Source organism: Camelina sativa, chromosome 18, assembly GCF_030686135.1.
Source record: "Camelina sativa cultivar CO46 ecotype springtype chromosome 18, ASM3068613v1".
Taxonomy (NCBI): domain Eukaryota; kingdom Viridiplantae; phylum Streptophyta; class Magnoliopsida; order Brassicales; family Brassicaceae; genus Camelina; species Camelina sativa.
Genome location: NC_141897.1, coordinates 16,088,675 through 16,112,584, shown reverse-complemented (window position 1 = coordinate 16,112,584; position 23,910 = coordinate 16,088,675). Strand labels below are relative to the sequence as shown.

The 23,910-nt window shown below is 34.6% G+C and overlaps 2 protein-coding genes and 1 long non-coding RNA gene across 12 annotated transcripts; all 3 read right to left on the bottom strand.

Annotated features, from left to right (window-relative positions):
* Positions 1-511: 511 nt before the first annotated feature.
* Positions 512-2,772, bottom strand: LOC104761364 (acyl-CoA-binding domain-containing protein 1). Of its 2 annotated transcripts, XM_010484442.3 has the most exons (6): positions 2,026-2,772; positions 1,591-1,693; positions 1,381-1,472; positions 1,060-1,151; positions 876-973; positions 512-791 (listed from the first exon to the last, which is right to left on the bottom strand). In XM_010484442.3, exons 1-6 carry the CDS (start codon positions 2,484-2,486, stop codon positions 612-614), a joined length of 1,026 nt encoding a protein of 341 aa, XP_010482744.1. In that variant the 5' UTR covers positions 2,487-2,772; the 3' UTR covers positions 512-611. The 2 variants fall into 2 exon arrangements, with proteins under 2 accessions (XP_010482744.1, XP_087355013.1); XM_087498887.1 differs by lacking the exons at positions 512-791; positions 876-973 and having other exon boundaries at positions 1,055-1,151; positions 2,026-2,743.
* A 148-nt stretch (positions 2,773-2,920) lies between these two features.
* LOC104761363 (glutamate synthase 1 [NADH], chloroplastic) lies at positions 2,921-13,040 on the bottom strand. 5 transcript variants are annotated; one of them, XM_010484437.3, is made up of 21 exons: positions 12,255-13,040; positions 12,035-12,154; positions 11,733-11,846; positions 11,443-11,595; positions 11,252-11,352; positions 11,062-11,158; positions 10,491-10,600; positions 10,275-10,378; positions 9,986-10,165; positions 9,545-9,888; positions 9,380-9,450; positions 8,823-9,292; positions 7,853-8,722; positions 7,611-7,765; positions 7,237-7,398; positions 5,326-7,146; positions 4,747-5,015; positions 4,363-4,668; positions 3,995-4,262; positions 3,628-3,885; positions 2,921-3,539 (listed from the first exon to the last, which is right to left on the bottom strand). In XM_010484437.3, the coding sequence occupies exons 1-21, from the start codon at positions 12,675-12,677 to the stop codon at positions 3,282-3,284; spliced, it is 6,654 nt and encodes a 2,217-aa protein (XP_010482739.2). In that variant the 5' UTR covers positions 12,678-13,040; the 3' UTR covers positions 2,921-3,281. The 5 variants fall into 5 exon arrangements, with proteins under 5 accessions (XP_010482739.2, XP_087355011.1, XP_010482741.2 ...); XM_087498885.1 differs by lacking the exons at positions 11,062-11,158; positions 11,252-11,352; positions 11,443-11,595; ... (1 more) ...; positions 12,035-12,154; positions 12,255-13,040 and adding exons at positions 10,691-10,767; positions 10,854-10,953; XM_010484439.2 differs by lacking the exons at positions 11,062-11,158; positions 11,252-11,352; positions 11,443-11,595; ... (1 more) ...; positions 12,035-12,154; positions 12,255-13,040 and adding an exon at positions 10,872-11,006.
* A 5,776-nt stretch (positions 13,041-18,816) lies between these two features.
* LOC104761362 (uncharacterized) lies at positions 18,817-20,405 on the bottom strand. Of its 5 annotated transcripts, none has more exons than XR_763149.3 (5): positions 20,216-20,373; positions 19,768-19,826; positions 19,602-19,682; positions 19,103-19,287; positions 18,817-18,979 (listed from the first exon to the last, which is right to left on the bottom strand). It is a non-coding gene; the product is annotated as an uncharacterized LOC104761362 (long non-coding RNA). The 5 variants fall into 5 exon arrangements; XR_015589508.1 differs by having other exon boundaries at positions 19,154-19,287; positions 20,216-20,369; XR_763151.3 differs by having other exon boundaries at positions 19,612-19,682; positions 20,216-20,369.
* Positions 20,406-23,910: the final 3,505 nt, after the last annotated feature.

Below are 23,910 nucleotides of genomic sequence, written 5' to 3'. Positions count from 1 at the left end.
ATATAAAATAAAAAATAAAAGAAACTAATATATTTTTTTTGGTAAGTAGGCAAAAGAATTTTGTAATATCTGGAGAGATAATGTCGTACATCGCGTGTTGGGTGGTCCTAATCTGAACCCCCACCTTCAAATATTCTCATCTTTTCGATTTCCTGACATCAACGGTCCAGATTGTTTTTTGGTTGTTTCTTTCTGCCCTTTTTCGGCTTCCAAAGGTACAAAAATAATACATTTATTCATATAAGAAAAATACTAAATTTGAGAAGTAATCAACAAAAAATAATTTTCCAGATATGAAAATTCATAATGATTAAGATAGCTGGGAAAAAAAATATCAGAGAAGGGCCACGAACCCATCATTTTAAACTTTTTAGCATTGCTGTCATACAAAACAGCTTTCTTTATTATTGGGCTATGATGATGATCTCTTCTCCTCTGTGTGTTATAACTTATAATATAGTAACCAATTAAAAACTTAGTTACTTGTGTTTAATGTGTGTTGTTGTACTTGTTTTGTCAAAACATTGATTCAGGAGGAAGCAAAGATTCATAAGAAAAGGTAAAAGATACAAACAAAGCATCTAGTTTTTGAGACATTGATTTGACACATTTTAATTGGAATTATCTCTCTTCTCTCGCATCCAAGGCCACTCTGATTCACAGAGATCAAGAGGCGAGTTTCCTTCGTCATCTTTAATGGTTGTATCAGCTTTCTGCTTCACTAAGAACTCGGCGATTTCTTCTCTTTCGCAGACAACAGCGTAGTGTAGAGATGTTTGGCCTTCATTGTCCTACAAAAACGTTTTGTCAACTTTAAAACACATCACACAGAACTGTATTTTTGAAAGAAAGAAATGGTTTAGGGGTTTATTTACTTTAGCATTTACATCAGCATTCTGATCAATTAAAGCCTTAGCAACGTTCAGATGGCCACGGTCTATAGCCCAATGCAGCGGTGTTCGACCTTCACTATCTGACATAATTCAAGGATGGAGTTACCGTAAAACTTCCAAAGCAAATCTAAACATTTGTGAAAATGATATAAATAGAGAGACTAACCTCTTGCATTTACAGGTATGCCATTTTCTAAGCACTTCAATAGATTCTCGACTTCTCCTTCTCTAGCAAAGCCGTGTATGGCGTCAATCTTCCTGGAACATAAAAGACAATAGAGTAAAAGACGCAAGAATGACTAGAGCTTCGACTATGATTAAAACTAACACATGATTCTTTGAACTACCTAAGGTGAGTATTATGATATATACAGTCCTCCTCTGATCTAGTCTCTAATCATATAGAGAGCTCGGGAGAAAATGCTCTTTACGGAAATAAAAGTTCAAAGATATCAGAAATTTGTAACTAATCACTTAGAAACCTTACAACTCATTTTCGGATTCCTCTTCGTACACCAATGAGCTAAACACCGGTCCCATTGGTCCTGCAGCAGCATCACCACTCCGATTTCTTTTTTTCTAACATTCCACAACAAAGCAGAACAAGCCAGGAAATCAAGATAGATATTCAAGAAATGAAACAGATCATTCACAAACAGTCTGAAGAAATGTAACAAAAGGGTAAAGACAAACTAACCGAGCCACCTTCTACCCAAGCGGGATACAATTGAGTAACAAGATCGATATACTTCTCCATTGCTTCTTCAGGAGGCATAGCACCCAATTTCTTCCATGCTTGCCTAAAAAAAACAGGTCTCAGTCATTCAAAAAACACTTCTATGACCAAATCTGCAGCCTAACCCATAAATTACCACTCAGTGACAGATACATACACAATAAAGAATCATCAATACATCACAAGTAAAACATGATAAAGAAATCAAAGTCAAGACACAAAAATCAGATAACCAATCAATACAACAACAAAAGCAATCCTTTTAGACACTTAGGCAATGCAAGATACGAACTTGTTGACATCAAGATAGATAATGAAACATCAGTACATCACAAGAGAACATGATCAAGCAATCAAGTTCACAGTCGTAAATCAGAGTGTGAGAGTGAGACAAACCACTTGGCACGAGCAGTCATTTTGAGAGCAGATGGTTGAGGAGCAGTACAAGGTCCTTCAGTAGCAATCTTATAGAATCCATAAAGCTGAAGCTGCAACTCATTAGATACTTTCTGAGAAAGCCTGTCAGATGCAGCAGCAGCGACAAAAGCCGTAGCAGCACTAAATGCCTCATCAAGTTCTGTACTTTGAACACCTTCCCAATCGTCATCATCTTCGTCGTCTTCATCATCACCTCTCAAGCTACCTTGCTCCGCCACAAGAGACTCTGTCTCGCCGCTAATCCCGGTTAAAGATTCGACCTTGCGCAAGCTCTCATACTCCGATTCAGTCGTGTGGTCGCGAGTGAGTGAGAGATTCTCGCCTTTAAACGCGACGAGGATAGAGATTAGTTTAGCGAGAAGGTAAGCGAAGATCAAACCTATGATTACAGACTGTGCAAGCTGATACCAATCATCCATTTCTCCCCAAATCGGAAAAATTCTAATAAAGATGAAAACTTCAACGAGATTCAGACACACCCAACTCGAAATCTGAGTAGAGAAGCCCTACAAATCAAAGAAGAGTCACTGCAAACGCATCTCTATAAACAAAAAGGAGCCACCTTTTTCTCTGGTTTTCACCGCTTCACTCCTCAATTTGTTTTTTTTTTTATTTTTAATTACACTTTTTTTTGGTTCTCTCTTTCTGGGATTGTCTTTTGTCGAAGATGAGATACAACTGAAGATTTATAGACCATTAACTTATAAAGTTTTCACTTTTTGTATTTACGTATCTTGATAGTTTTCTAAACCTCAGCTGTGTTAAATTAAGCTTGCTAGTGTTTAGTTGCATACTTTTTTTTACAGTATCCACACCATAATATGTAACACGAAATGAAAATAAAGAGAGCAAAAGCAAGAAAAAGGAACTATGCATTACCATTCCTTAAAATTCAAACTCAGAAACAGCCGTAGAGAATAAAACCAAAAGGCCTTCAGTTCAAAAAGCTTTACCAAAACAAAGCTACTGAAAAAAAATCCTACTAAGAAAATAATGTACTTAGAAATCATTATTACTTTTATGGACGATAATAAACAAAAACAACCTAAGCTTTTCCTTCTCTTCTAAACCATCAAATTCGGTTTGTTTGCTTCCTCTGCAACTCTTTCTCCCTTCATCATCATCTCTGCCATAAGTCGTCTTTATGAGAGCAAAAAAATCCGTGGTCTCTCCTCTCGACTTTTGCTTCAGATGAGTAAGGCTTCTTTACCTCCTCAGCTACTGATATTGTGCTTCATTTGGTTAAGTCCTTGCCGTAGCTTGGCGTCTTCGTCATCATCGTTTTTGCTGAGGAATTTGTCGACCTGAGATGCAGCTTGACGTCCTTCTGAGATGGCCCAAACAACCAGAGACTGGCCTCTACGACAATCTCCTGCTGCAAATACACCTTCCACGGTTGTTGAGAACCGGCCATACTCTGCCTTAAAGTTCGACCTGTTGTCGCATTCGACTCCTAGCTTCTCTGCCAATGTCTGTAAGAACAAAAAATAAAGCAACCCATTGGTTTACAATCATTATCACAATGTAGAAGAAGAAGGTCAAACAATGAGAAACACTTACCGGCTCAGGTCCAAGGAATCCCATGGCCAAGAAAACGAGGTCCGCTTCAATTATTTCCTCGGAACCTTCGATCTCCTTGAATTGGAACCTCCCGGTTTCATCCTTCTCCCAACTCACTCTCACAATTTCAAGCCCTTTCACGTTTCCATTGTCATCTCCAATGAACCGTTTGGTTAAGACCTCATAAGTTCTAGGATCTTTTCCGAATTTGGTGGCAGCTTCTTGATGTCCGTAGTCAATACGGAATACACGAGGCCACTGTAGTCATAAACAATACAAGGAAGCTCATTACATACTTGCTCACAAGTTTTCTAACCTTTGAAAACGTTGCTAAAATGATTCAGAGTGTAGAAGATCTGAAACAAACCTGTGGCCAAGGATTTCCAGGAGCTCTCGTAGCAGGTGGCTGAGGAAGAAGCTCTAGGTTTACAATGTTGCTGCATCCATGGCGGATAGATGTTCCAATACAATCTGTGCCAGTATCACCCCCACCAATTACAACAACCTTTTTTCCCTTTACAGAAATGTAATTGCCATCCTCAAGATTACTGTCAAGCAAGCTTTTGGTGTTTGCATGAAGAAACTCCATGGCAAAGTGAACACCAGATAGATCACGACCAGGCACTGGAAGATCTCTGCAAAATTGATACCCAACAAATGTCTCAGTTAGATTATAATCTGTTTATATTTCTGGTCATACAAATAGGAATTTCAAATCTCTAAAAAGAAAAGTACCTTGGTTTAGTGGAACCAACAGCAAGAACAATTGCATCATTCTCTTCCTTAAGCATATCAAGTGAGTAAGACGGGTCTTTTCCAATATTTGCATTGACCACAAAGTTAATACCTTCTTTGGTCATAAGATCAACTCGCCGTTGAACTATGTCAATTTTGTCCGTCTTCATGTTTGGGACTCCATACATCATAAGCCCACCAATTCTGTCTGAGCGCTCATACACTGTTACTAAGTGGCCCATTTTGTTCAGCTGGTCAGCAGCAGCCAATCCAGCCGGTCCACTTCCGATAATAGCTACTTTTTTCCTGTAAATCAATATGCAGAAGTATGTAAATCTATACTCATATAAGTGTTTGGTAAGATAATACACTCAAGAAGTATACCCTGTTCTCTTGAGAGGAGGTCTTGGTATCATCCATCCTTCCTCAAAAGCTTTATCTATAATAGAACATTCAATGCTTTTGATGGAAACAGGATTCTCGATTATTCCAAGAACGCAAGAACCTTCACATGGTGCAGGGCAAACCCGCCCAGTAAATTCCGGGAAGTTGTTTGTCTCAAGTAGACGATTCAAGGCTTCTTGCCATCTGTTCTGATAAACAAGTTCATTGAATTCAGGAATCTTGTTACCAAGAGGGCATCCAGAGGTCTCCTGTAAATTTATCAAAAACAAAAAATGTTGAGCATCCATTCATGAAATGCCAAATTGCATTTTCCTTTTAAAAAAAAGTTTGCGTTTACATATAATTTGAATACCAAATTACCATGATAAGGAAATTTAGTTACTAGATGTCTTAGCCCAAATCAGGTAAAAAAAAAAGCAAATACAATAAGCTTTTTTAAAAAGAAACCATGCGCATAAATTACTAAAATATAACCTTACCAAAAAAAAAAAAAACTAAAATATAAGCTGCAAGAAGACAACTTAGAAAGGAAAAAAAGAGAGGCTAACAGATATTTACCTGGTGGCAGAATGGAGTTCCACAATCCATGCATCGTGCAGACTGAGTTGTAAGGAGCGGTCCAGGTTTTGATTCTTCCATGACTTCGTTCCAGTCATTAAGACGAACATTGGGATCTCTGTACTTAACTCCTTCACGCTCATAAGCAATGAAACCACGGTGTTTAACAGCATCATCTACCTTAGAAGGTTTCTTCGGAGCTTCAGCTGCCACTCCATTTCCTGACATCTCCTCTTTAGAAGAAGCAGCTGCCATGTTCTTCAGCTCAACAAAGGCGTCTTTCTCCTCAAGTTCTTTTTCTTCAATCTCATCAGCTTCCTCAGAAGCACGCTCTATTGCTTGCTTGGATACCTCTTCATGTTTCATGGCTGACAAAACACGTTTGTAATCTCTTGGGAAAACCTTGATAAACTTTGGTAGCAAATTCTCAAAGTCTGCAAGAACGTCTTGAGCAAGTTGGCTGTTGGTGTGTCGTTGATGTTGCTGGATCATCATTTTGAGTGTCATTTTGTCCTCCTCATCTTCCACTTTATCCAGATCAACTAGTTCAGGATTGCATCTGGTGTGAAACTTTCCGTCCACATCAAGGACATAAGCAATACCACCACTCATACCCGCAGCAAAGTTTCTACCAGTTTTTCCAAGCACCACAACAGTACCACCAGTCATGTATTCACAGCCATGATCACCAACACCTTCGACAACAGCTTTAGCACCAGAATTACGAACAGAGAACCTTTCAGCAGCCATCCCATTGAAATATGCTTCACCACTAGTGGCCCCGTAAAGTGCTACATTACCAATAACAATATTTTCCTTTGGATCAAAGCTGCTTCCTTTTGGAGGGTAGACAACAACTTTACCTCCGGAGAGACCTTTTCCAACATAGTCGTTGCTATCGCCCTCAAGTTCTAACATGATTCCTGGACACAAGAAAGCTCCAAGACTCTGACCAGCACTTCCTGTGAACTTAATATGAATCGTATCCTTTGGAAGCCCAGCCAAGTGGTAACGTTTGGTTACCTCATGGCTCAACATTGTCCCAACAGCGCGGTTAACGTTGCAGATAGGAGTCTCAATGTACACCGGAAGAGCTTTCTCCAGAGCAGATTTTGACAAAGCAATCAGCTCTTGATCCAGAGCCATGTCTAAGCCGTGATCTTGTTTCTGGACACAGTACTGAGCAGCCCCAGGACGAATCTCAGCAGCAGGTCTGAGCAAAAGAGAGAGATCAATGTTCTCCAACTTATCATTGTTCTTGACAACTTCCCTGTCAAGTTCAAGCATATCTGCACGACCAATCATCTCAGTGACAGTTCTGAAACCAAGTCCAGCCATGATCTCCCTAACTTCCTCAGCAAGCATAAAGAAGAAGTTAATAACATGTTCAGGCTCCCCAGCAAATTTTTCACGGAGAACTGGATCTTGAGTAGCAATTCCCACAGGGCATGTGTTCTTGTGGCACTTTCTCATCATGATACACCCAAGTGTAATAAGGGGTGCAGTACTGAAACCGAACTCTTCAGCACCAAGAAGCGCTGCAATTGCAACGTCTCTGCCAGTTTTCAACTGACCATCAGTCTGAAGAACAGTACGGCCGCGAAGGTCATTAGCAACAAGAGTTTGGTGTATCTCAGCTAGACCAAGTTCCCACGGAAGACCAGCATTTTTAATACCGGTCCAGCGAGATGCACCAGTACCTCCATCATGACCTGCTATCAGAACATGGTCAGCATGGCCTTTCACCACACCGCTAGCAATAACTCCTACACCAGCTTCAGATACAAGTTTAACACTAATACGGGCCCCAGGATTGGCATTCTACACGAGATAGGAGAAACAAATGTTACACTAAATGGAAGGATGACGATTAGAAATGGCTAAACAAGATTTAAAAAGACATATGGGTACCTTAAGATCGTGAATTAGCTGGGCAAGATCCTCGATAGAGTAGATGTCATGATGAGGAGGTGGACTGATTAGCCCTACACCAGCGGTGGAGTTTCTGGTGATAGCAATGTCTCCTATAACCTTGTGGCCTGGTAGCTCCCCACCTTCACCAGGTTTGGCACCCTATATGGCATTAGAGACACTAGTTAGAAACATAGACCAATATTAGGATAACATTCAAAAAACTTTTGACGAGGCACCTATAAATACTTTGTGAAAAAAGCATTATCTGCTATGAGCAAAAAAATCATAGGGACCGTAGACTGTAGAAACCCAAAGCCGTGAAAAAGGTATAAGAATGAGAAAACTTTATGCAAAGCCAAATTTTAAATCACCTGAGCCATCTTTATTTGCAGCTCATCAGCATTTGTAAGATAGTAGCTTGAAACTCCAAATCTCCCACTAGCAATTTGTTTGATGGAGCTTCTTTTAGGGTTCCTTGAACCATCTGCAAGGGGCTCCATACGGGATGGCAGTTCCCCTCCCTCACCTTAACCAGAACATAAAATAACGTCTTAGTATTCTTTGTCAAAAAGAACAGAAAAAATACAAAAACCATTCAGAAAACAAAATTTACCTGTATTTGATTTTCCTCCAAGCTTGTTCATGGCCATGGCTAGAGTTGTATGCGCCTCCAATGATATTGATCCATAACTCATAGCGCCAGTACAAAACCGCTTAACAATTTCACTTGCAGGCTCAACTTCATCTAGTGGAATTGTTACATCTAGATCTTTGAACTTCATGAGTCCGCGCAAATTACTCTGCTTATTCAATTCGTTGATGCGTTTCGAATATTCTTTGTAGGCAGCTACACTGTTGGTCCGTGCAGCTTCTTGCAATTTTGCAATCGCAAGTGGATCGTTGAGATGAATCTCTCCGTTCTTCCTCCAATGATAGTTTCCTGGATTGAGAAGTGCCGAGGCTTCTGCACTTCCAGGTGCATAGCCACGGGCTGGAAAAGCCATCTCATGCAATTGAAGACCATCTCGTGCAAGCATCTCAAACGTCGCTCCTTCCACTCTGCTTGGTGTGCCCGCAAAACATTTCTGAATAACTTCAGATGAAAGTCCAAGAGCTTCAAATATCTGAGCACCCTTGTATGAGGCCAGCGTTGAAATTCCCATTTTGGCAAGAACTTTCATCATTCCATAGTTACTTGCCTTGTAATACTTCTTGACCAGCTCTTCTTTAGAATGGAATTCTCCGTTAGATTTTGGTGGTATCTTGCCGTCAACTTGTAATCTGTAAACGGCCTCTACCGCCAAATATGGGCAAATAGCATCTGCCCCGAATCCGACAAGAGTGCAGAAATGATGAACTTCACGTGGTTCAGCAGACTCCACTACCAAACCAACTTGAGTGCGCGCAAGTGTCTTAACCAGATGATGATGAACAGCACCAACAGCCAAAAGAGAGCTCACAGCGACACGCGTTGCAGAGAAAGCTATAAAATGTGAAAACATTTTTTTTTTAAAAAGTAAGAACATGGTAAAAGTGGTCAAAGTTAAAATACGCTTACAGATCTAAGGATGCCAAATAATTACCTCGATCAGACAAAACCAGTAATGTGTAGCCCTCCTTGATCGCTTCATTAGCTTCATCACAAATTCGGTCCAAGGTCTCCTCTAACCCTCTTGTACCTCGTTCTTTAGGATAAGTTGTATCAAGAACTTTAGTCCGCCAGCCTCTGTAATTCATTTTCTTGATTGCTTCCATCTCATCGATTTTCAAAAGAGGGCCTTTTAGGGAGAGACGGTGACATTGTTCTTCAGTTGTTTCAGTAAGATCACCTTCTGGACCTATCATGCACTCCATCGAAGTAACAATCTTCTCACGAATAGGATCGATGGGAGGATTTGTCACTTGAGCGAACATTTGCTTGAAATACTCAAAGCATAGTTTCTCTCGGTTTGACATAACAGCTAAAGGGGTATCATTTCCCATAGAACCAAGTGCTTCAGAGCCATCTTTAGCCATCGGAAGCAGAAGCATTTCTAACGCCTCAACTGTATAACTGCATGTATAGGTCATAAGGAAGCGTGAGGCCAATTTCAAAGAAAAACAGAGCAATACACATTAACAAGTATGAAAACAAACATACCCAAAGGCCTTAAGTGGAGACAATAAACCATGAATTCCCATGCTCTCCATTGAGTCATCATCATTTGAGGCCTAAGTTTCAAAGCAAAAAGTCAACTAACCATTGTAAAGATGACTGAGAGTACACTCGATTAGAGGAAATGGGATTCTTTAGCGACAGGCTTACCGTTGCAACACCAGAAATTGAAGGAGCAATCCGTTCAGCCTCTGGAACTGAGGCAATGATGTCTTTAAGTTCAATCTTTTGCCTTTGAAGCCACTCACCATAGGGTCTTGCCATTGAATACTGCTGCTTCAAGGCATCGTCATCAACAACAATATGCTTCTCGAAATCAACAAGAAGCATCATACCCGGGTTAAGTCTTCCTTTCCTCATCACATCTTCAGGTGGTACATCAACTACCCCGACTTCACTAGCCATGATAACCCTTCCACTGTGGGTTATGTAGAACCTACCAGGACGAAGTCCATTACGGTCCAATGTGGCACCCAAGTAGCGACCATCAGTAACTGCAAGACATCCAATGGAGAGTTACATCAAAATTTCAAGACCACATATAAAGAAATGGGTTGGGAAGTTTGTGCATAACTCAGGAATAAAACTTACATGATATGAGAGCAGGTCCATCCCATGGCTCCATTAGCGCAGATAAGTATTCATAAAACGATTTCCTGCTTGGATCTATGTTTTTGTCATTCTGCCATGCTTCAGGGATCATCATCATAACAGCTTCAGGAAGACTTCTGCCAGCTCGGACAAGCAGCTCAAGAACACCATCAAAAGCACCTAGCAAGGTTAATACATAAACGTGTCACAGGTCCATAATATCTAAGCAAACCTCTGTTCCATATTTAGTTGAACATCGTACAGGCATACAATTGACATTAAAAGTTACCTGAGTCAGAAGAGCTAACATCCACAATAGGCAGAAGCTTCTTCAACTCCTTCTTTGATAATCCAAGTTCCTTGCACTTCAGAAGACCCTCACGTGCCCTCATCCTGTGAGGAATATAAACTCAGAAATCATTAGAGGATGCACTAATTAAAAATGAACCAAACAGGTTACTTAAATTACATGAAAGCTTAATGTATTATATTTCTGACAACATACCAGTTCACGTTTCCCCTGAGAGTATTGATTTCCCCATTGTGTCCCAAAACGCGCATAGGCTGAGCACGATCCCAGCTGGGAAATGTATTGGTAGAGAACCGAGAGTGAACCTAAACCATCAATAACATTTAACCGAGTATAGTCAATCATTAAGTTATTAAATATATGAAAATGTGTATGTATGCAACTGAAAACTTTACCACGTGGTCTTAGACAATACTTCAACAGCATTATAGTTGGGAGCAAGTTTCTAATGTTGCTGAATTGTGCTAACTACCTTTACCAACAAAATCTTAGATTGTGATTACTCAACCCTAAGATAACTAATGATACATATCAAGGCAAACGAGTTTCTGGACTCACTTGACGTTACCAACTCACCAGCATCCAAATTTAAAATACTTATCAAGAGGGTTTGGAGGAACTTAAGAGATCATTCAAACTTCAATGCCTCTCAGAAGTCATTCCCCTCAACCTCGCATCTCCTCGGTTACCCCGTTGGTTCACATGCTGTTTGGTGGAGCATGGAGTCAGCATAAAAAAAGAGATTGTGAATAGAAAAATTATTTACCAGGGCCATGTAGCTCGTAAACCTTTCACTCCCAAGATCCGCGTAGTAATAATCCTTCAGTTGATCAGGCTTTAGTTGTCCTTTGTAAACAACAGTCCTAAATCACCACAATAAAAACAATCCATTAGATTAAAAAATCTCATTCCTTTAAGAAAAAAAAAATACAATTCTTCATCAAATAGCTAAATACCTAGAAGATAAAGAACAAATGTAAAAGTCCTTCATTGCACCGTGTTCAAGGTTCAACGCAGCTCGAATAGCAACCATAGATACTCTTCGAAGAATATACATCTGTCCCATATAAGAGTATCATTAACATCATCTCCCAGAGTAATAAATATTAGATGTCAATGTATAAAATGTAAATGCAAAAAAAATTACCTGTTGCTCAAAGTCAGCTTTAGAATTAGTAGTTGGAGTCAGGAAAACTTGCTCAATAATTGGTTCAGTCTGCAAAGCTGACTTTCCCAACCCGGAATTATCAGTAGGCACTGATCTCCATCCAAGTACTGAATGACCAAGTGATTCAGCAACCTACACGAAAAAAAAAAAAAAAAAACTCTTCTCCATCAAAATCCATGTAAATTTCACAAATCATTCACAACAAAGAAAAAATATTAAGAAAACAATCTTAGTGAAATTTATTCAGAAAAAAAAAGGGTCAAACGAACCTTAGTGAAAACATTTCTGCTTTCTTCTCTCCGGCTTTCAGAGGTTGGCAAGAAGAACATACCAACAGCATACTCTCCAGCAGGAGGAAGCACAAAGCCTAGCTCTGTCGCAGCCTGATAGACAAAAAAACACATCAATTCACTTTTAATTACCAAACAGAACCAATAATAACTACTCTGAAAACATTACCACAAAAAAATAAAATAAGATTTACAACGGTTCAGATCTTGTCAGATCTTTTTCATATTTTACCAACCGATTCAAAATCTGTTTGCATGGAGAATAAAAATAAAAAACAAACCTCAGCATAGAAATCGTGAGGCAGACCAACAAGAATCCCAGCGCCGTCACCAGTGTTGCTCTCACAACCACAAGCACCTCTGTGAGTCATCCGTATCAACATCTCCAACGAATCAGTCACCTGAAATTTTCAAAATCAAAAACCATGTCACTGATCACATCACACACACACATGAGCGATTAAATTATACATGTATGATGAAGAGGAGAACGAGTAGTACCGTTTTGCGGCTGGTCTCGCCGGACAACTCTGCTACAAAACCGACACCACAAGAGTCTTTATCATAAGAAGGATCATAAAGACCGAGAGGCTTCTCCGGAACACCGGAAAATGACGACTTAACCACCGTTCGAAGCTTTGCAGACCGTCCAGGACCATCCGATCTCCAGAACTGAAGCGTCTCGGATCCGGATCTCCTCACACGAGTCCCTAGGAAAGGACTCTCAGGAGTCGTCGTCGTCGTCTTCGTCGCCAACGATTTCTTCACAGAGCATCGCGCTGTCGTACACGTCCTTCTACGGCCGACACCTGGCGCGACGGCCAATTGAGATGCAGGGACGGTGGAGTTTTTCAGAGATCGGAGTGATAACAATTGTTGGTTGGTTCGGAGGTGAAGAACGGAGCTAGACGAAGCTGCCGCCATTTTTTTTTTTCTCTCAAGGAATCAACAGTGAATGATCAGGTTAACAGATTTGGTTTTTTTTTTTTTTTTGTCTATTCAGAAAGAAAAAAGTGAGACAAAGGAATCACGATCTTTTCTGATCTGTATAAACAAAAAAAAACAAAAAAAAAAAAGAACGTGGCGGACTGAAGAAAAAAGAGCGCGGCGGACCGGGCAAAAAAAGAGGCGGCGGGGCGTGTGGCGGCTGCGAGAGTAAAAGAGTTTATACTTTTTACATCAGATGCTAGACGTTTACTTATATAGAGAGGAGAGAGATAGGCTAGGCTTTGGGAGAGAGAGAAAATATTGTTGTTCGCTTTTTTAGATAGAGAAATTTATATTTTCATTTTCTCATTTTTTTAACCTTATTATTTATTATTTTATCCACCACGCTATTTTAATTAATATTGTAAATTTGAGTATTAGTGGTTTGGTGTTAACTCTTACCCCATGAAAATATGAGAGCTAAAAAAAATTATTTGTTGTCAGCTCTACGGTGTTCAAAATAAATTCTAATTCTAATTTTTTCATTTATTTTATTAAAATATTTATAAAATCAAATATACAATATCTTCTTTTAATATTAGAATATAATATTATCTCTATTCACATTACTAAATGTGTAGCATGAAATTTTGATAAAATTTTTATATATATAAACAACAAAAACAATTTCAAATGGAAATAAAAAAAAAAGCTTGTGGAAGACTAAAGCGGTGAATAAATGCATAATATATGTAGATGATAGGTATGTGAGTTATTTTTTCTTTTGACTGTATGTTATTATATCTATAGAGGAGAGAGCTTTATTAGAGATAAATAACTTCACTTTTTATAATTTCAAAAAAAATAAGAAAAAATTATTTCACTTTATTGGAATTAATTTGTTTTACCAGTTTGTATCATTATTATGATTTTTATTTACTCATTCACTTTTTTATTGTTATTAGAGTTTCCATGTAATCACGAATAAAGTATAAATAAAAAATGAAGTAAAAAATGTCCGACTAATTCATTTTATTGGTTGTCACTAAATTTCTTCAAGTTATTAAATATTTAGCCTAAAAAACTTTGGTCTTGGAATCATCATATGTTGAATACACATGTAAAATCTTATAAAAGAATCAATCGTTTCATAGACAGAAAAAAAATCCAAATACATTGAACTAAAAAATAACAATTAAAAAGGAATATAATCCTTAATAGCTAGTATATGTATAATTTAGGATTTTCTCTTGATAATACAATAATTAATAGATTGAAATAGTAAAATATCTAAAATTGAAAAGGTAAAATATCTAAATTGTTGAAACTAATAGGCATGATCGATCTTTATTTTTTATATACTTAGTACCCGTCGTAAGCTACACAAGCAACTGTTTAGATTTTTTTTGGAAAAAACAAATTATTTTCTTAAATATTGGCCGTTAAGTGTGTGTTTTGTACATTATATATGTTTCATCAATTTAATTCAAACATTTATCTAGTTTGTGTGTTTTTCATGTATTTTAACTTTTTTTAACATGTGTTCTCTAATTAGTGTATTTTCATGTAAACAAAAGAACATAAAAATGTTAGTTTGTCTGAAATTATAAAAAAAATATGTATTTAACTTTTAAATTAATGTTCTATTTTGTCAAAAAAAGAAGAAGTAATGTTATAGTTTAACCATCTTTAAAGCAAATACAACTAAATATATATTTTAGTAATTTTTATAATTTCTTTCTATTAACTCTTTACAGTTTATTTCCTTAGTTAACTCTTTACATTATTAATAATTAATTATATATAAATGTAGTATTTTCTAAAAATATTTAAATATTATAGAATTTCCTTAAAATAATTTTTAAAATTTTCCAAAATCATTACAAATTTATTTGAGTTAATTTGATTTTGATCATGTCGAAAGAAAGCGATAGATGGTATGTGGCGACCGGAAATATATGCAAGTTTTATTTTATTTTCTATAAGGAATCAAGGCATATATATTTAGTATTTACAAATGAGAGAGAGATTGGTTTTGGTGTATGATAATAAAAAAAAAATAAAAAAAAAAAAAAAAAAGCTTCATATAGTCAAGTACAATATCTTTTTAACCATTATAGTCTCCTATCTACCATAAATTATGATTAAGAAAAAAAACGTCTAACTAATAATTCATGTTATTAACTTTGAAAAAAAAAGTTCAAGTTATTAAATTATCGACCTTATGAAATATAGAAAGAAATTTCTAAGTGCATTGAACTAAAACAATATATATATATATTATAAAAAAACAATTTTAAAAGTGGATAAATCTTTGGATACGTGGGCGGAGCCGGCAGAAGACACAAGCAGATGCTTTATCTACTTGCGGCAGTTAAATATATTGTCATATAATCGGTCTTTTCCAACAAAAGTTTGTCTATCCTAGTGGTAAAAGTAATGTAATACAGACATCTCATGTCTAGATTTTTAACCGCATCAGTTACATTCTTTTTGGAATTGTGGCCCTATGTATCTCTCTGCTAGCTCTGACCGTGGGTTTCACAGTAGAGGAACACCGTCTTTGATGGATACTTCAAATTTAAACTTAAATATCTAAACAACTGCCAAAGTTTATGGGCATGATTAATCTTTGATTTATGATACCGGATTAGTTTCCTGGCTAAACCATAAAATTAGTCAAAAGGCTGATTTAGTAAATGTAATTGGTTCATGGTCAAAGCTTTTTGGTTATAACTGTAGAAGTAATGTGAAGAGAATTATTGGACAGTCGAGTCGACACGTAACTTGTCGCCATGGAATATGATGAATTGCACCAAGTTTATATTTTAAATTTCCATATGCGGCCAACCGTACCGTAATAAGTCACAAAAGATAATCATCCTGACGAAAATAATCAAAAGATTATCCATTCAAAGTGGTTTCTGTGTTTTCTTTTGTTGAACTGAGTCATTGAATATCATGAATACTGATTATTTACACTTGTACAACGCAAAGTAGTTTCTGTACTTTAAAATTGTAAATCTTGTCATATTGCATTTTAATGTTTTTAGTTATAGTCATATCGATATCGATGTCTTTTAAGGTATTCTTTATTGTAAAGACTAAGGAGTATATGGCTAGTGAGAATTATATGTATATTTATTTTAGATTACGTACAACAGTAAAATTTTACTCATTTTCTAAGGAGAAAGGCTATAAAATTTAGTAGACGATGACCACAACAGGAATAAAGAGCAAAGGATAAAAAGACAGATAAAAGTATTTCTCGTTTAATTCAGAACCAAAGTTCAATACAGTAAATATAGAGTCTTAGCAAATTTAAGGAACTATCTAGTAATTTCCTTAACAGATAAAGAGTGAAATTAGTTTGGGTTAGGTCTCTTGGATATCATGTCCTCCCTTAGGGCTGGGCAAAATAACCGATAACCAAATAACCGACCGAAACCGAACCGAAAAAAACTAAACCGAACCGAACCGAAATTCTTCAAATACCCGAATGGTTAGTAAAAATCTATATCCAAACTAACCGAAACCGAACCGAACCGAACCGACAATTAAATGGTTAACCGAAATATCCGAAAACCTAGAAGATATCAAATATTATATACTTAATATTATGCAAAACTATAAAATAAATTTAAAATATAAATTATTTCTAGATTCAAAACAATTAAATATTTTAAATAATCAATATATGTAAATGTTATTATTTTGAATTTACAAAGTTAAATACTATTTTGTAAAATTGAATCAATATTTTTCCCTTTTTTGTATTTTTGTTATTGTATATTTGGTTAATTTTGGTTATATTCGGTTAGTTTTGGTTATATTTGGTTTATTTGGTTAATGTTAATATAATTTATGTTAGTTATGGTTATTTATTTAAATAACCAAACCGAAACCGAACCGAAAGAAACCGAACCGAACTAAACCGAAATTTCATAAATATCCAAATGGTTACTATATTACTATATCCAAAATAACCGAAACCGAATACAACCGAACCGAAACCGAATGGTTAACCGAATGCCCAGGCCTATCCTCCCTCTTGAGCTATCTAGCATCGTGTTTTCGACTATCAATTTAGATTTATTAATTTTCAATTTCATAATTACAACTGATATGTCAGAAAATAGTCGAATAATGTAATTATTAACTTAAAAATCGTCGTTTGCCCAAAAAGAAAAAAAAAACTTAATAATTGTCAACTGAACAAACTCAGTTTTTCAAAACATGAAAGTGTAAAAACTTAATGGAATATTTTGAATTGTAAAAAGATATTAAAATCACGTTTTAAAATATGAACAAGTGATTTACCATTTATCCCCAGTAATTAATGAGCTAATTATAAACAATTTTGTTAACTAGAATAAATGGACATGGCATGTCTATCCCAAAGATAACTAGACCATACAACGTATATTTCTAACCAAACAAAGCTTTATATCAATTCTGCCACCACCAACCACATGTCATTTATATGTTAGGTAGGTAGAACAAATGGTGAAAGCTGAAAACCAAAAAAAAAAAAAACTAAAATATACAAATATACAATAAATTAAAGGTAACTAACTAGTTTATGTCATTTGTATTAGAACGAATAAATATATGATTGTTTTCCATGAAATCCATTAATCGTTACAATATTATTAGCATTTTGTTAAGGGATTTGTTCCAAAGATGTTAAATGTTTGTAATACGAAATTTATAGGTAATTTGGCCACTTAAAACATATCTATGAATGACCAAATACAAGTAAACAAAATAGCATTATGATTATACATAAACACATGATTAACAAAAAAAAAAAACTCCGACAAGCACTTTGGCGAAGAGAACCGAAGAGGTTAGGCAACTCAAAAAAGTTATGAAGAGAAGAGAGGAGAGTGTGGCCTAACTACGAAAACGAATCTCGGAATCTGTCCAACTCACCATCATATGGGCAAAACATATCAATGTGACCATTCCTACGAATCTGTCCACCTCACCAATCAAAATGACAACTTTATTTATGACGTCATTTTCAACATACTCTTCTCCACTCCGCTCTTTATTTTTTTTTATTTTATTTTTATATCACAAAGTAAACAATGACAAAAAAATGAGCAATTAAAGTAAAAAAAATACAATCGATAAATGTTACGTTTAAACGACCAACACACAAAAACAAAGGTTTCGTTGAACACGCGCATAATTTGGCGGAAAGTAGCATTTTTATAAGGCTGTAAAATTGGCAGAAATAAATTATAAAAAGCTGTAAAGTATGAATTATATATTCTACAGTAGTACAGTTTTTATTAGTCACATCCGTAGTTCAGATATTTCTGACGAAACAGATATAAAAATATAAAAATAGTTATTTATTTAATCTGTAAAAATTAAAATTCTATCAAAAACACTAATAAAACAGGAATATTTTAAAATTGTATATTAGTAGGTGCATAATTTAAATAAATTTTTTCTCCATGGCAACAATTTTATTTTAAAATAATAATAAGAATTAGTCGTTCTTTTTAACGAAAAGGGACACATTTTTTTGTTCTATGAATTATGCTTTCCGACACCGACTATTCTATTTCAAAAGTAATTGGCAAATTTTTATATTTTTCTAAAAAGGTGAAAGAAACGTGCCTGTTTAGATAAGTAACTAAACTGGTTTGGTTCTGTTCTGTTTTGTCAGAAGCTAAATTCACCAAGTACTGTATTTTTACTTTTTGGTAAAGCGTACTAGACGAGCAAACAAAACTTGAAACAAATAAGCAAAAAGCTGCGAATTGTTCTTTTTTTTTTTTGAATAAGCAGCCACTAAGCACACAGTTTCACAACTACACCACCTCTTATTTCCGCATATTTGTAAAAAAAAACTTAAATTTTATATATGATTTGTGGTAGACAATCTAATTCAAAACAATGACATCACGAAAATAAAATAATAAATATATAAATATATTATTTTATTGATAATATACAGTAACATGTAATAAGATAAACAATCTACATTAACATTTTCACAACAACTTTGTGAAAGAATGCTTCAAGTTCAGAACTATTTACAATCATATGTCAATATTATTAATATTTTTAATAATTTTAATTATAATCAAATGTATGTCCTATTATAATCGCATATCAGTTTTCCAGTTAATTATCTTACTAAATTCGAATTCTAATCATCCGAGATTAATCAATCATATACAATCCCGAAAATATAGAAATTGGAACAACTTTCTTTTCACCCAAAAATATAGAAATTGGAACAACTTTCTTTAACTTCCTTCCATTCCATTCCTAATTTTCTGCAAAATTAGCAAATCAGAATCATCAATCAATCATATACAATCTTCATCATCACATTTAAATTGGCAAACATGATAAATATTGAACGTAAAAAACTCAATTCTACCAAACCAAAATCAAACCTTCCAAAACAACTAAGATCCCAATGGCGAGCTATATAAACAGTGTCTCACCAACAAACATCGACAGCCAAACACATCCACAATCACACAAAGCTCAAACCTATACAATCAAAATGGCAGCATCTTTCGCTTTCTTAAGAGACATTCCTCCTTACAAGACCGGCTGGAGAATCCAGGTCAAAGTCCTGCATAATTGGCGCCAGTATACAACCAACACCGGCGAGACACTTGAGCTCATATTGGCTGATGAGACGGTGAGTATCGAGTTTTATAAAACCATCTATCTATATTCAACTTTTACTTATCATAACTTTAACTATTTTAATTTATAGGGAATGAAAATTCACGATTTACTTTGGTACTTTCATTGTGTATCAATGTAGATTTTATGTTTGGCAGAGAAGCCAACACAAGATTAGGGGTTCAAATTTGGTTTCAGTAAACTAATAGTAACACTATGTACTAAATGAAAAAAAAATTAAAGGATAAAATTACTAACCCTTTATTACCATTGTGCTCGCGTTTATACTAACAAAGCCACAAAGTACACCGTTTCTGAAACCATTAGTTCAGATACAACCTGCACAAAAATTATATCATCACTATGTTTTAGCAAAGGTTTTTTAAAAAAAAACCCAAAACAAGTTGTAAGATAGACTTCAGACTCTTATCTTCTCTTAGTATCTTCTACTCGAATCTGACCATTCTTCGATGGTTTTAAAACCTGATGAAAAACATATATTGCTAATTATTTAATTGTTAATCTATATTAACTTTGATAAATCATACAAAACAACAAAGAAGATAACAAATTGGTGATTAATATTTTTAAACAGCCTTGATGAACTATAATCTTTTAACTTTTTGAGTCTGACAATATATGTTTATAACTAGAAGGCATATCGAATTAGACTAATTGAGACTGCCCATGGAAAAATTAGCAACCATCATCTGAACTAGACAAAATCGACAACGGATACACGAAATCATCCACAACGGAAGCGAAAATATAAAACAAACTATATTTTCCAAATTCTGATCGATTTAAAAGTAGCAGCTCAGACAAATATTAAATTGAATAATGAATCCAACAGAGATTCGAAAGGAGAATACCTGTTAACCCGAATTAATCCACAGATTATCCAACAAAGAGTTTAAATTGAGCAATATCGCTTGAATTGAATAATAAATCGTATGTGAAAATGGAAAAGACAGACCGACAAGTTTTTTTTTGTTTTTTTAACCCTTTTTCGTAAAAGGAAAGAATGAGTATCTGCAACACGTTCATAGCAAAAACGAAACCAGGCTGATGATTTTGGGCTTCAGAACGTCATATGGGCCTCGACAAATTTAAAAACTATTCCAGATAACCATGTTATATTAAAAAAAAACAAAATAACCAATTTAAATTAAAACCAAATACATACAAATTATACAAATTTCCAACTCAACATGCTCAAATATATATCTTCAAACACACAAGTTCAAATTAAAATAAAAAATAAATAAAAAACAATAGTAATCTACAAATTTTTGAAATTTAATAATTGATTCTTCACATTTACATGCAAAAAAAACAATACAAAATAATTAAATTGTTTTCCACCCAAAAAAAACAAAAAAAAACATTGCTTTACCAATTATACACAAAATACAAATAAAATATTTCCTAAAAAAATATTTAGAAAATATAGACCTGTGGTATACCGCGGGTTAAAATCTAGTTAAATCAGTAAAGTTAAAAAATGACATTTAATAAATAGATTATAAGCAACCTTTCTAAAAGCTTGAATCCATTTTTTATAACAATATATCTTCTATAAATTTTGACCTTTATTGCAACCACTTGGTCCACTTGACAACATATACTGTTTTCTTGAAAAAAATAGAATCTTATCAAATATATATATATGAATCATATGTATGCTATGACTTGTATCGTTGAGATCTCTCTTTAGTCTTTATTTTATTTTATTTTGTGTGATAGAAATCTAAATTGTAAAAAGCCCTCAAAGTCACAGGAAGATACTATAACTGACTTTGTTTTTTTCAGTTATTGTAAACTTAATAATCTTTAAAACATCACTTTTTCTACAATTAGGGTTTCAGATTATTTGACCATTCACCATAAGACCAGACGAAACAGGTACTCTCGCACCCAAGGGAAACGCACAATCCAAACATTTTAATATACAATTAAGTTTTGTTTTTCTTTCTCTAATCTTATAATTCCCTTTTAATAAAGTCAGAGCTAATGATACGATAACCCATCATGGAGAAGTGAATCTAATGAGTTGTTCGTTTGATTAATCGTTTAAATTTTTAAAAAGATTCCAATTCCACTAACAGAAGACCACACAAACACAATACATATGCATCATGATGGTTGGTAAGAGGTAGTCTTAATTGACTTTTCTACTTCTATTTTTTAATTTTTTGTTTGCTCGTCAAAGTGGAATGCACACACTTAAAGTATACTTATATTTTAAACCAATTACACTAAGTGTAAGTATAATTTTTCTAAAAAATCGTATCAAAATGTCTAAACCAAAAGTCAATGTTTTATTTTCTATTTAATCGGGATCTGATGAGATACATTCATTTGGTAATTGTGTAGTTCACATGACTAATTAATATGACTACATTTCGCAAAATTATAGTTTGAACCTAAGAAGACATAATTACTCAAAATGTACAAGATAAGTTAGAGAGTCCAAAATTAGGCACTTCGAAAATACAAATAATAATAGGAGACTTATCAATTTTAAACTATTGATCCTAGACAAAATTGCAAAATAAAATTTGCTAATGCATGCTACTAAAACATCATGCCTATCTTGAAATTCTTGTAATTTAACAGAGAAACATTCTGTAGTTTTTTTTTTTAAAATGATTTCCGTTTCTCTCTTTTTTCCTTTTTGTTTAATGCCTCCAATGGTTTTTTTCCCTTTTTTATGTTTGAACAACATGCATCCAATGGTTATGAGTTGTGCCTATAGTAATACGCTTCCATGTTTACGATGAACAGATCATAATTAATGAGTAATGAATGACCAATAAAAAATAAACACGATCAATTCACTTTTATAACTGTCATCAAGTCCAAGTAGCAATAAATAAGAAAATAAATTCGCATCAACAAAAACAATGCGTTTGACAGGATTAAACGTAATAAATGAAAAGTAGTTTCTGTTTAAATAATTTTAGAAAGTTGAATATATTAATGCAGGAGTTTATATAGAATACTAAAAACGGTTGGTTGAGTTTGGCTATTAGTGAGCGTGGACACCACAGTTTTATTTTCCTCTTTGTTAATTATTCCCAATGCACAACTTCAAACTGATCAACTGTCGTTTTGACGCTATGCAGCGTCTCGTGCTGCACCATTTAATATTTGGTTCTTAATTCATTTCTTTAGACTAGTTTAATAATTTGATTTATTTTAAACAAAACAAAGTATATAAACTCGTATTTGCTTGAAATATAAGTTTTGAGTCCAATGAAAATATTTCATAAAAGCCTTCTAATGCACATTAATTAGGCTAACATGTAAAAATTCAACGAGAATTCATACTATTTGTTTACCTTTACCGAAGTTGTCAAAATAGATAAAATAACAATAATTTTGCCGTCCATAAAGTTTATCAGGCATTTGAAAATATATGTATGGAGGTGACCAAACTTTCAACGGCATGATTAATAAACAGTTGTAGTACAGTCCGATTATAAACACAGTAAGAACTAGGAAATGATGAGATGGTAAAAAAACCTCAACAATAATTGTGATTTAAAAAAAAAAAAAACAGTAATTGTGATCGGTGATATTTCGAGTCTTCTAGCGGTTAGAGTAGTTAATTTGGTTTACATTAATATCAAAATACTAGTGATTTACATAATCATAACAGTAGACCAAAAAATTACAAATAAAAAGAGTATGTAAGCCTAAAAAATACATGCAACGGACTTGCTGCTGTAAACTCTGTCGCCTTGTTGCTATGTTTTTTTTTTTTTTTTTTGAACAACCGTTGCTATGTTAGCTGTATTTTTCATACCTTTTCATTGATTGATAACCTTATGAAGAAAAAGAGAATTCAAACCATAAATCTCTTTCACACCAACAAACTTAGCAATTATTACACCATTTTGTTGATACTAAGTTGGGTTTTCAGCTCAAACGTCAACGCAGCTTAGTATCACTAACTACATAATATCTAACTCAGTTACTCAGCAAGTATTACAAAATTGATTTTACAAGATTTATTAAAACAACAAGATAGAAAAAATCGAACATTAGTGTAGTTATAATGACAAGTAGACAACAGAAGCTAATTAGCACTTGCCTATAGAATAGACTTATATACAAAGAAAGAAAAAAGTAAAAGAAGAGACGCGACTTCTCGGAGCAGATTGAGGCCAACGAACCATTTTGTGCGTCCATGTGCTTCCGCTTCACATGTGTGCGGCGTAATCTTATATACCAAATCCTTTTTTAATTATTTAGGTTACTCTCATGTTTTTGGACTATCTTACACACCCCATTAGGTGCTGATCATTAAACTATATATTATTCTCGTTAGTTAATTATTTGCTATAATCCAAATGATTGTAGTCCAATGATTTTGTTAAGATTTTAGCTCCACTATCATCACTAGGTGATTATTCAATTTTAGCATATTACATATTAAGCCATGGAAAAGATAGAGGTGGACAAATTAAGCAATGAAAATGTGGAATGAGAATGAATAAACATTTGATCACATTTCATGCTAATTCAAAATCAAAATTAGTGATGATACTAATGCGAACTA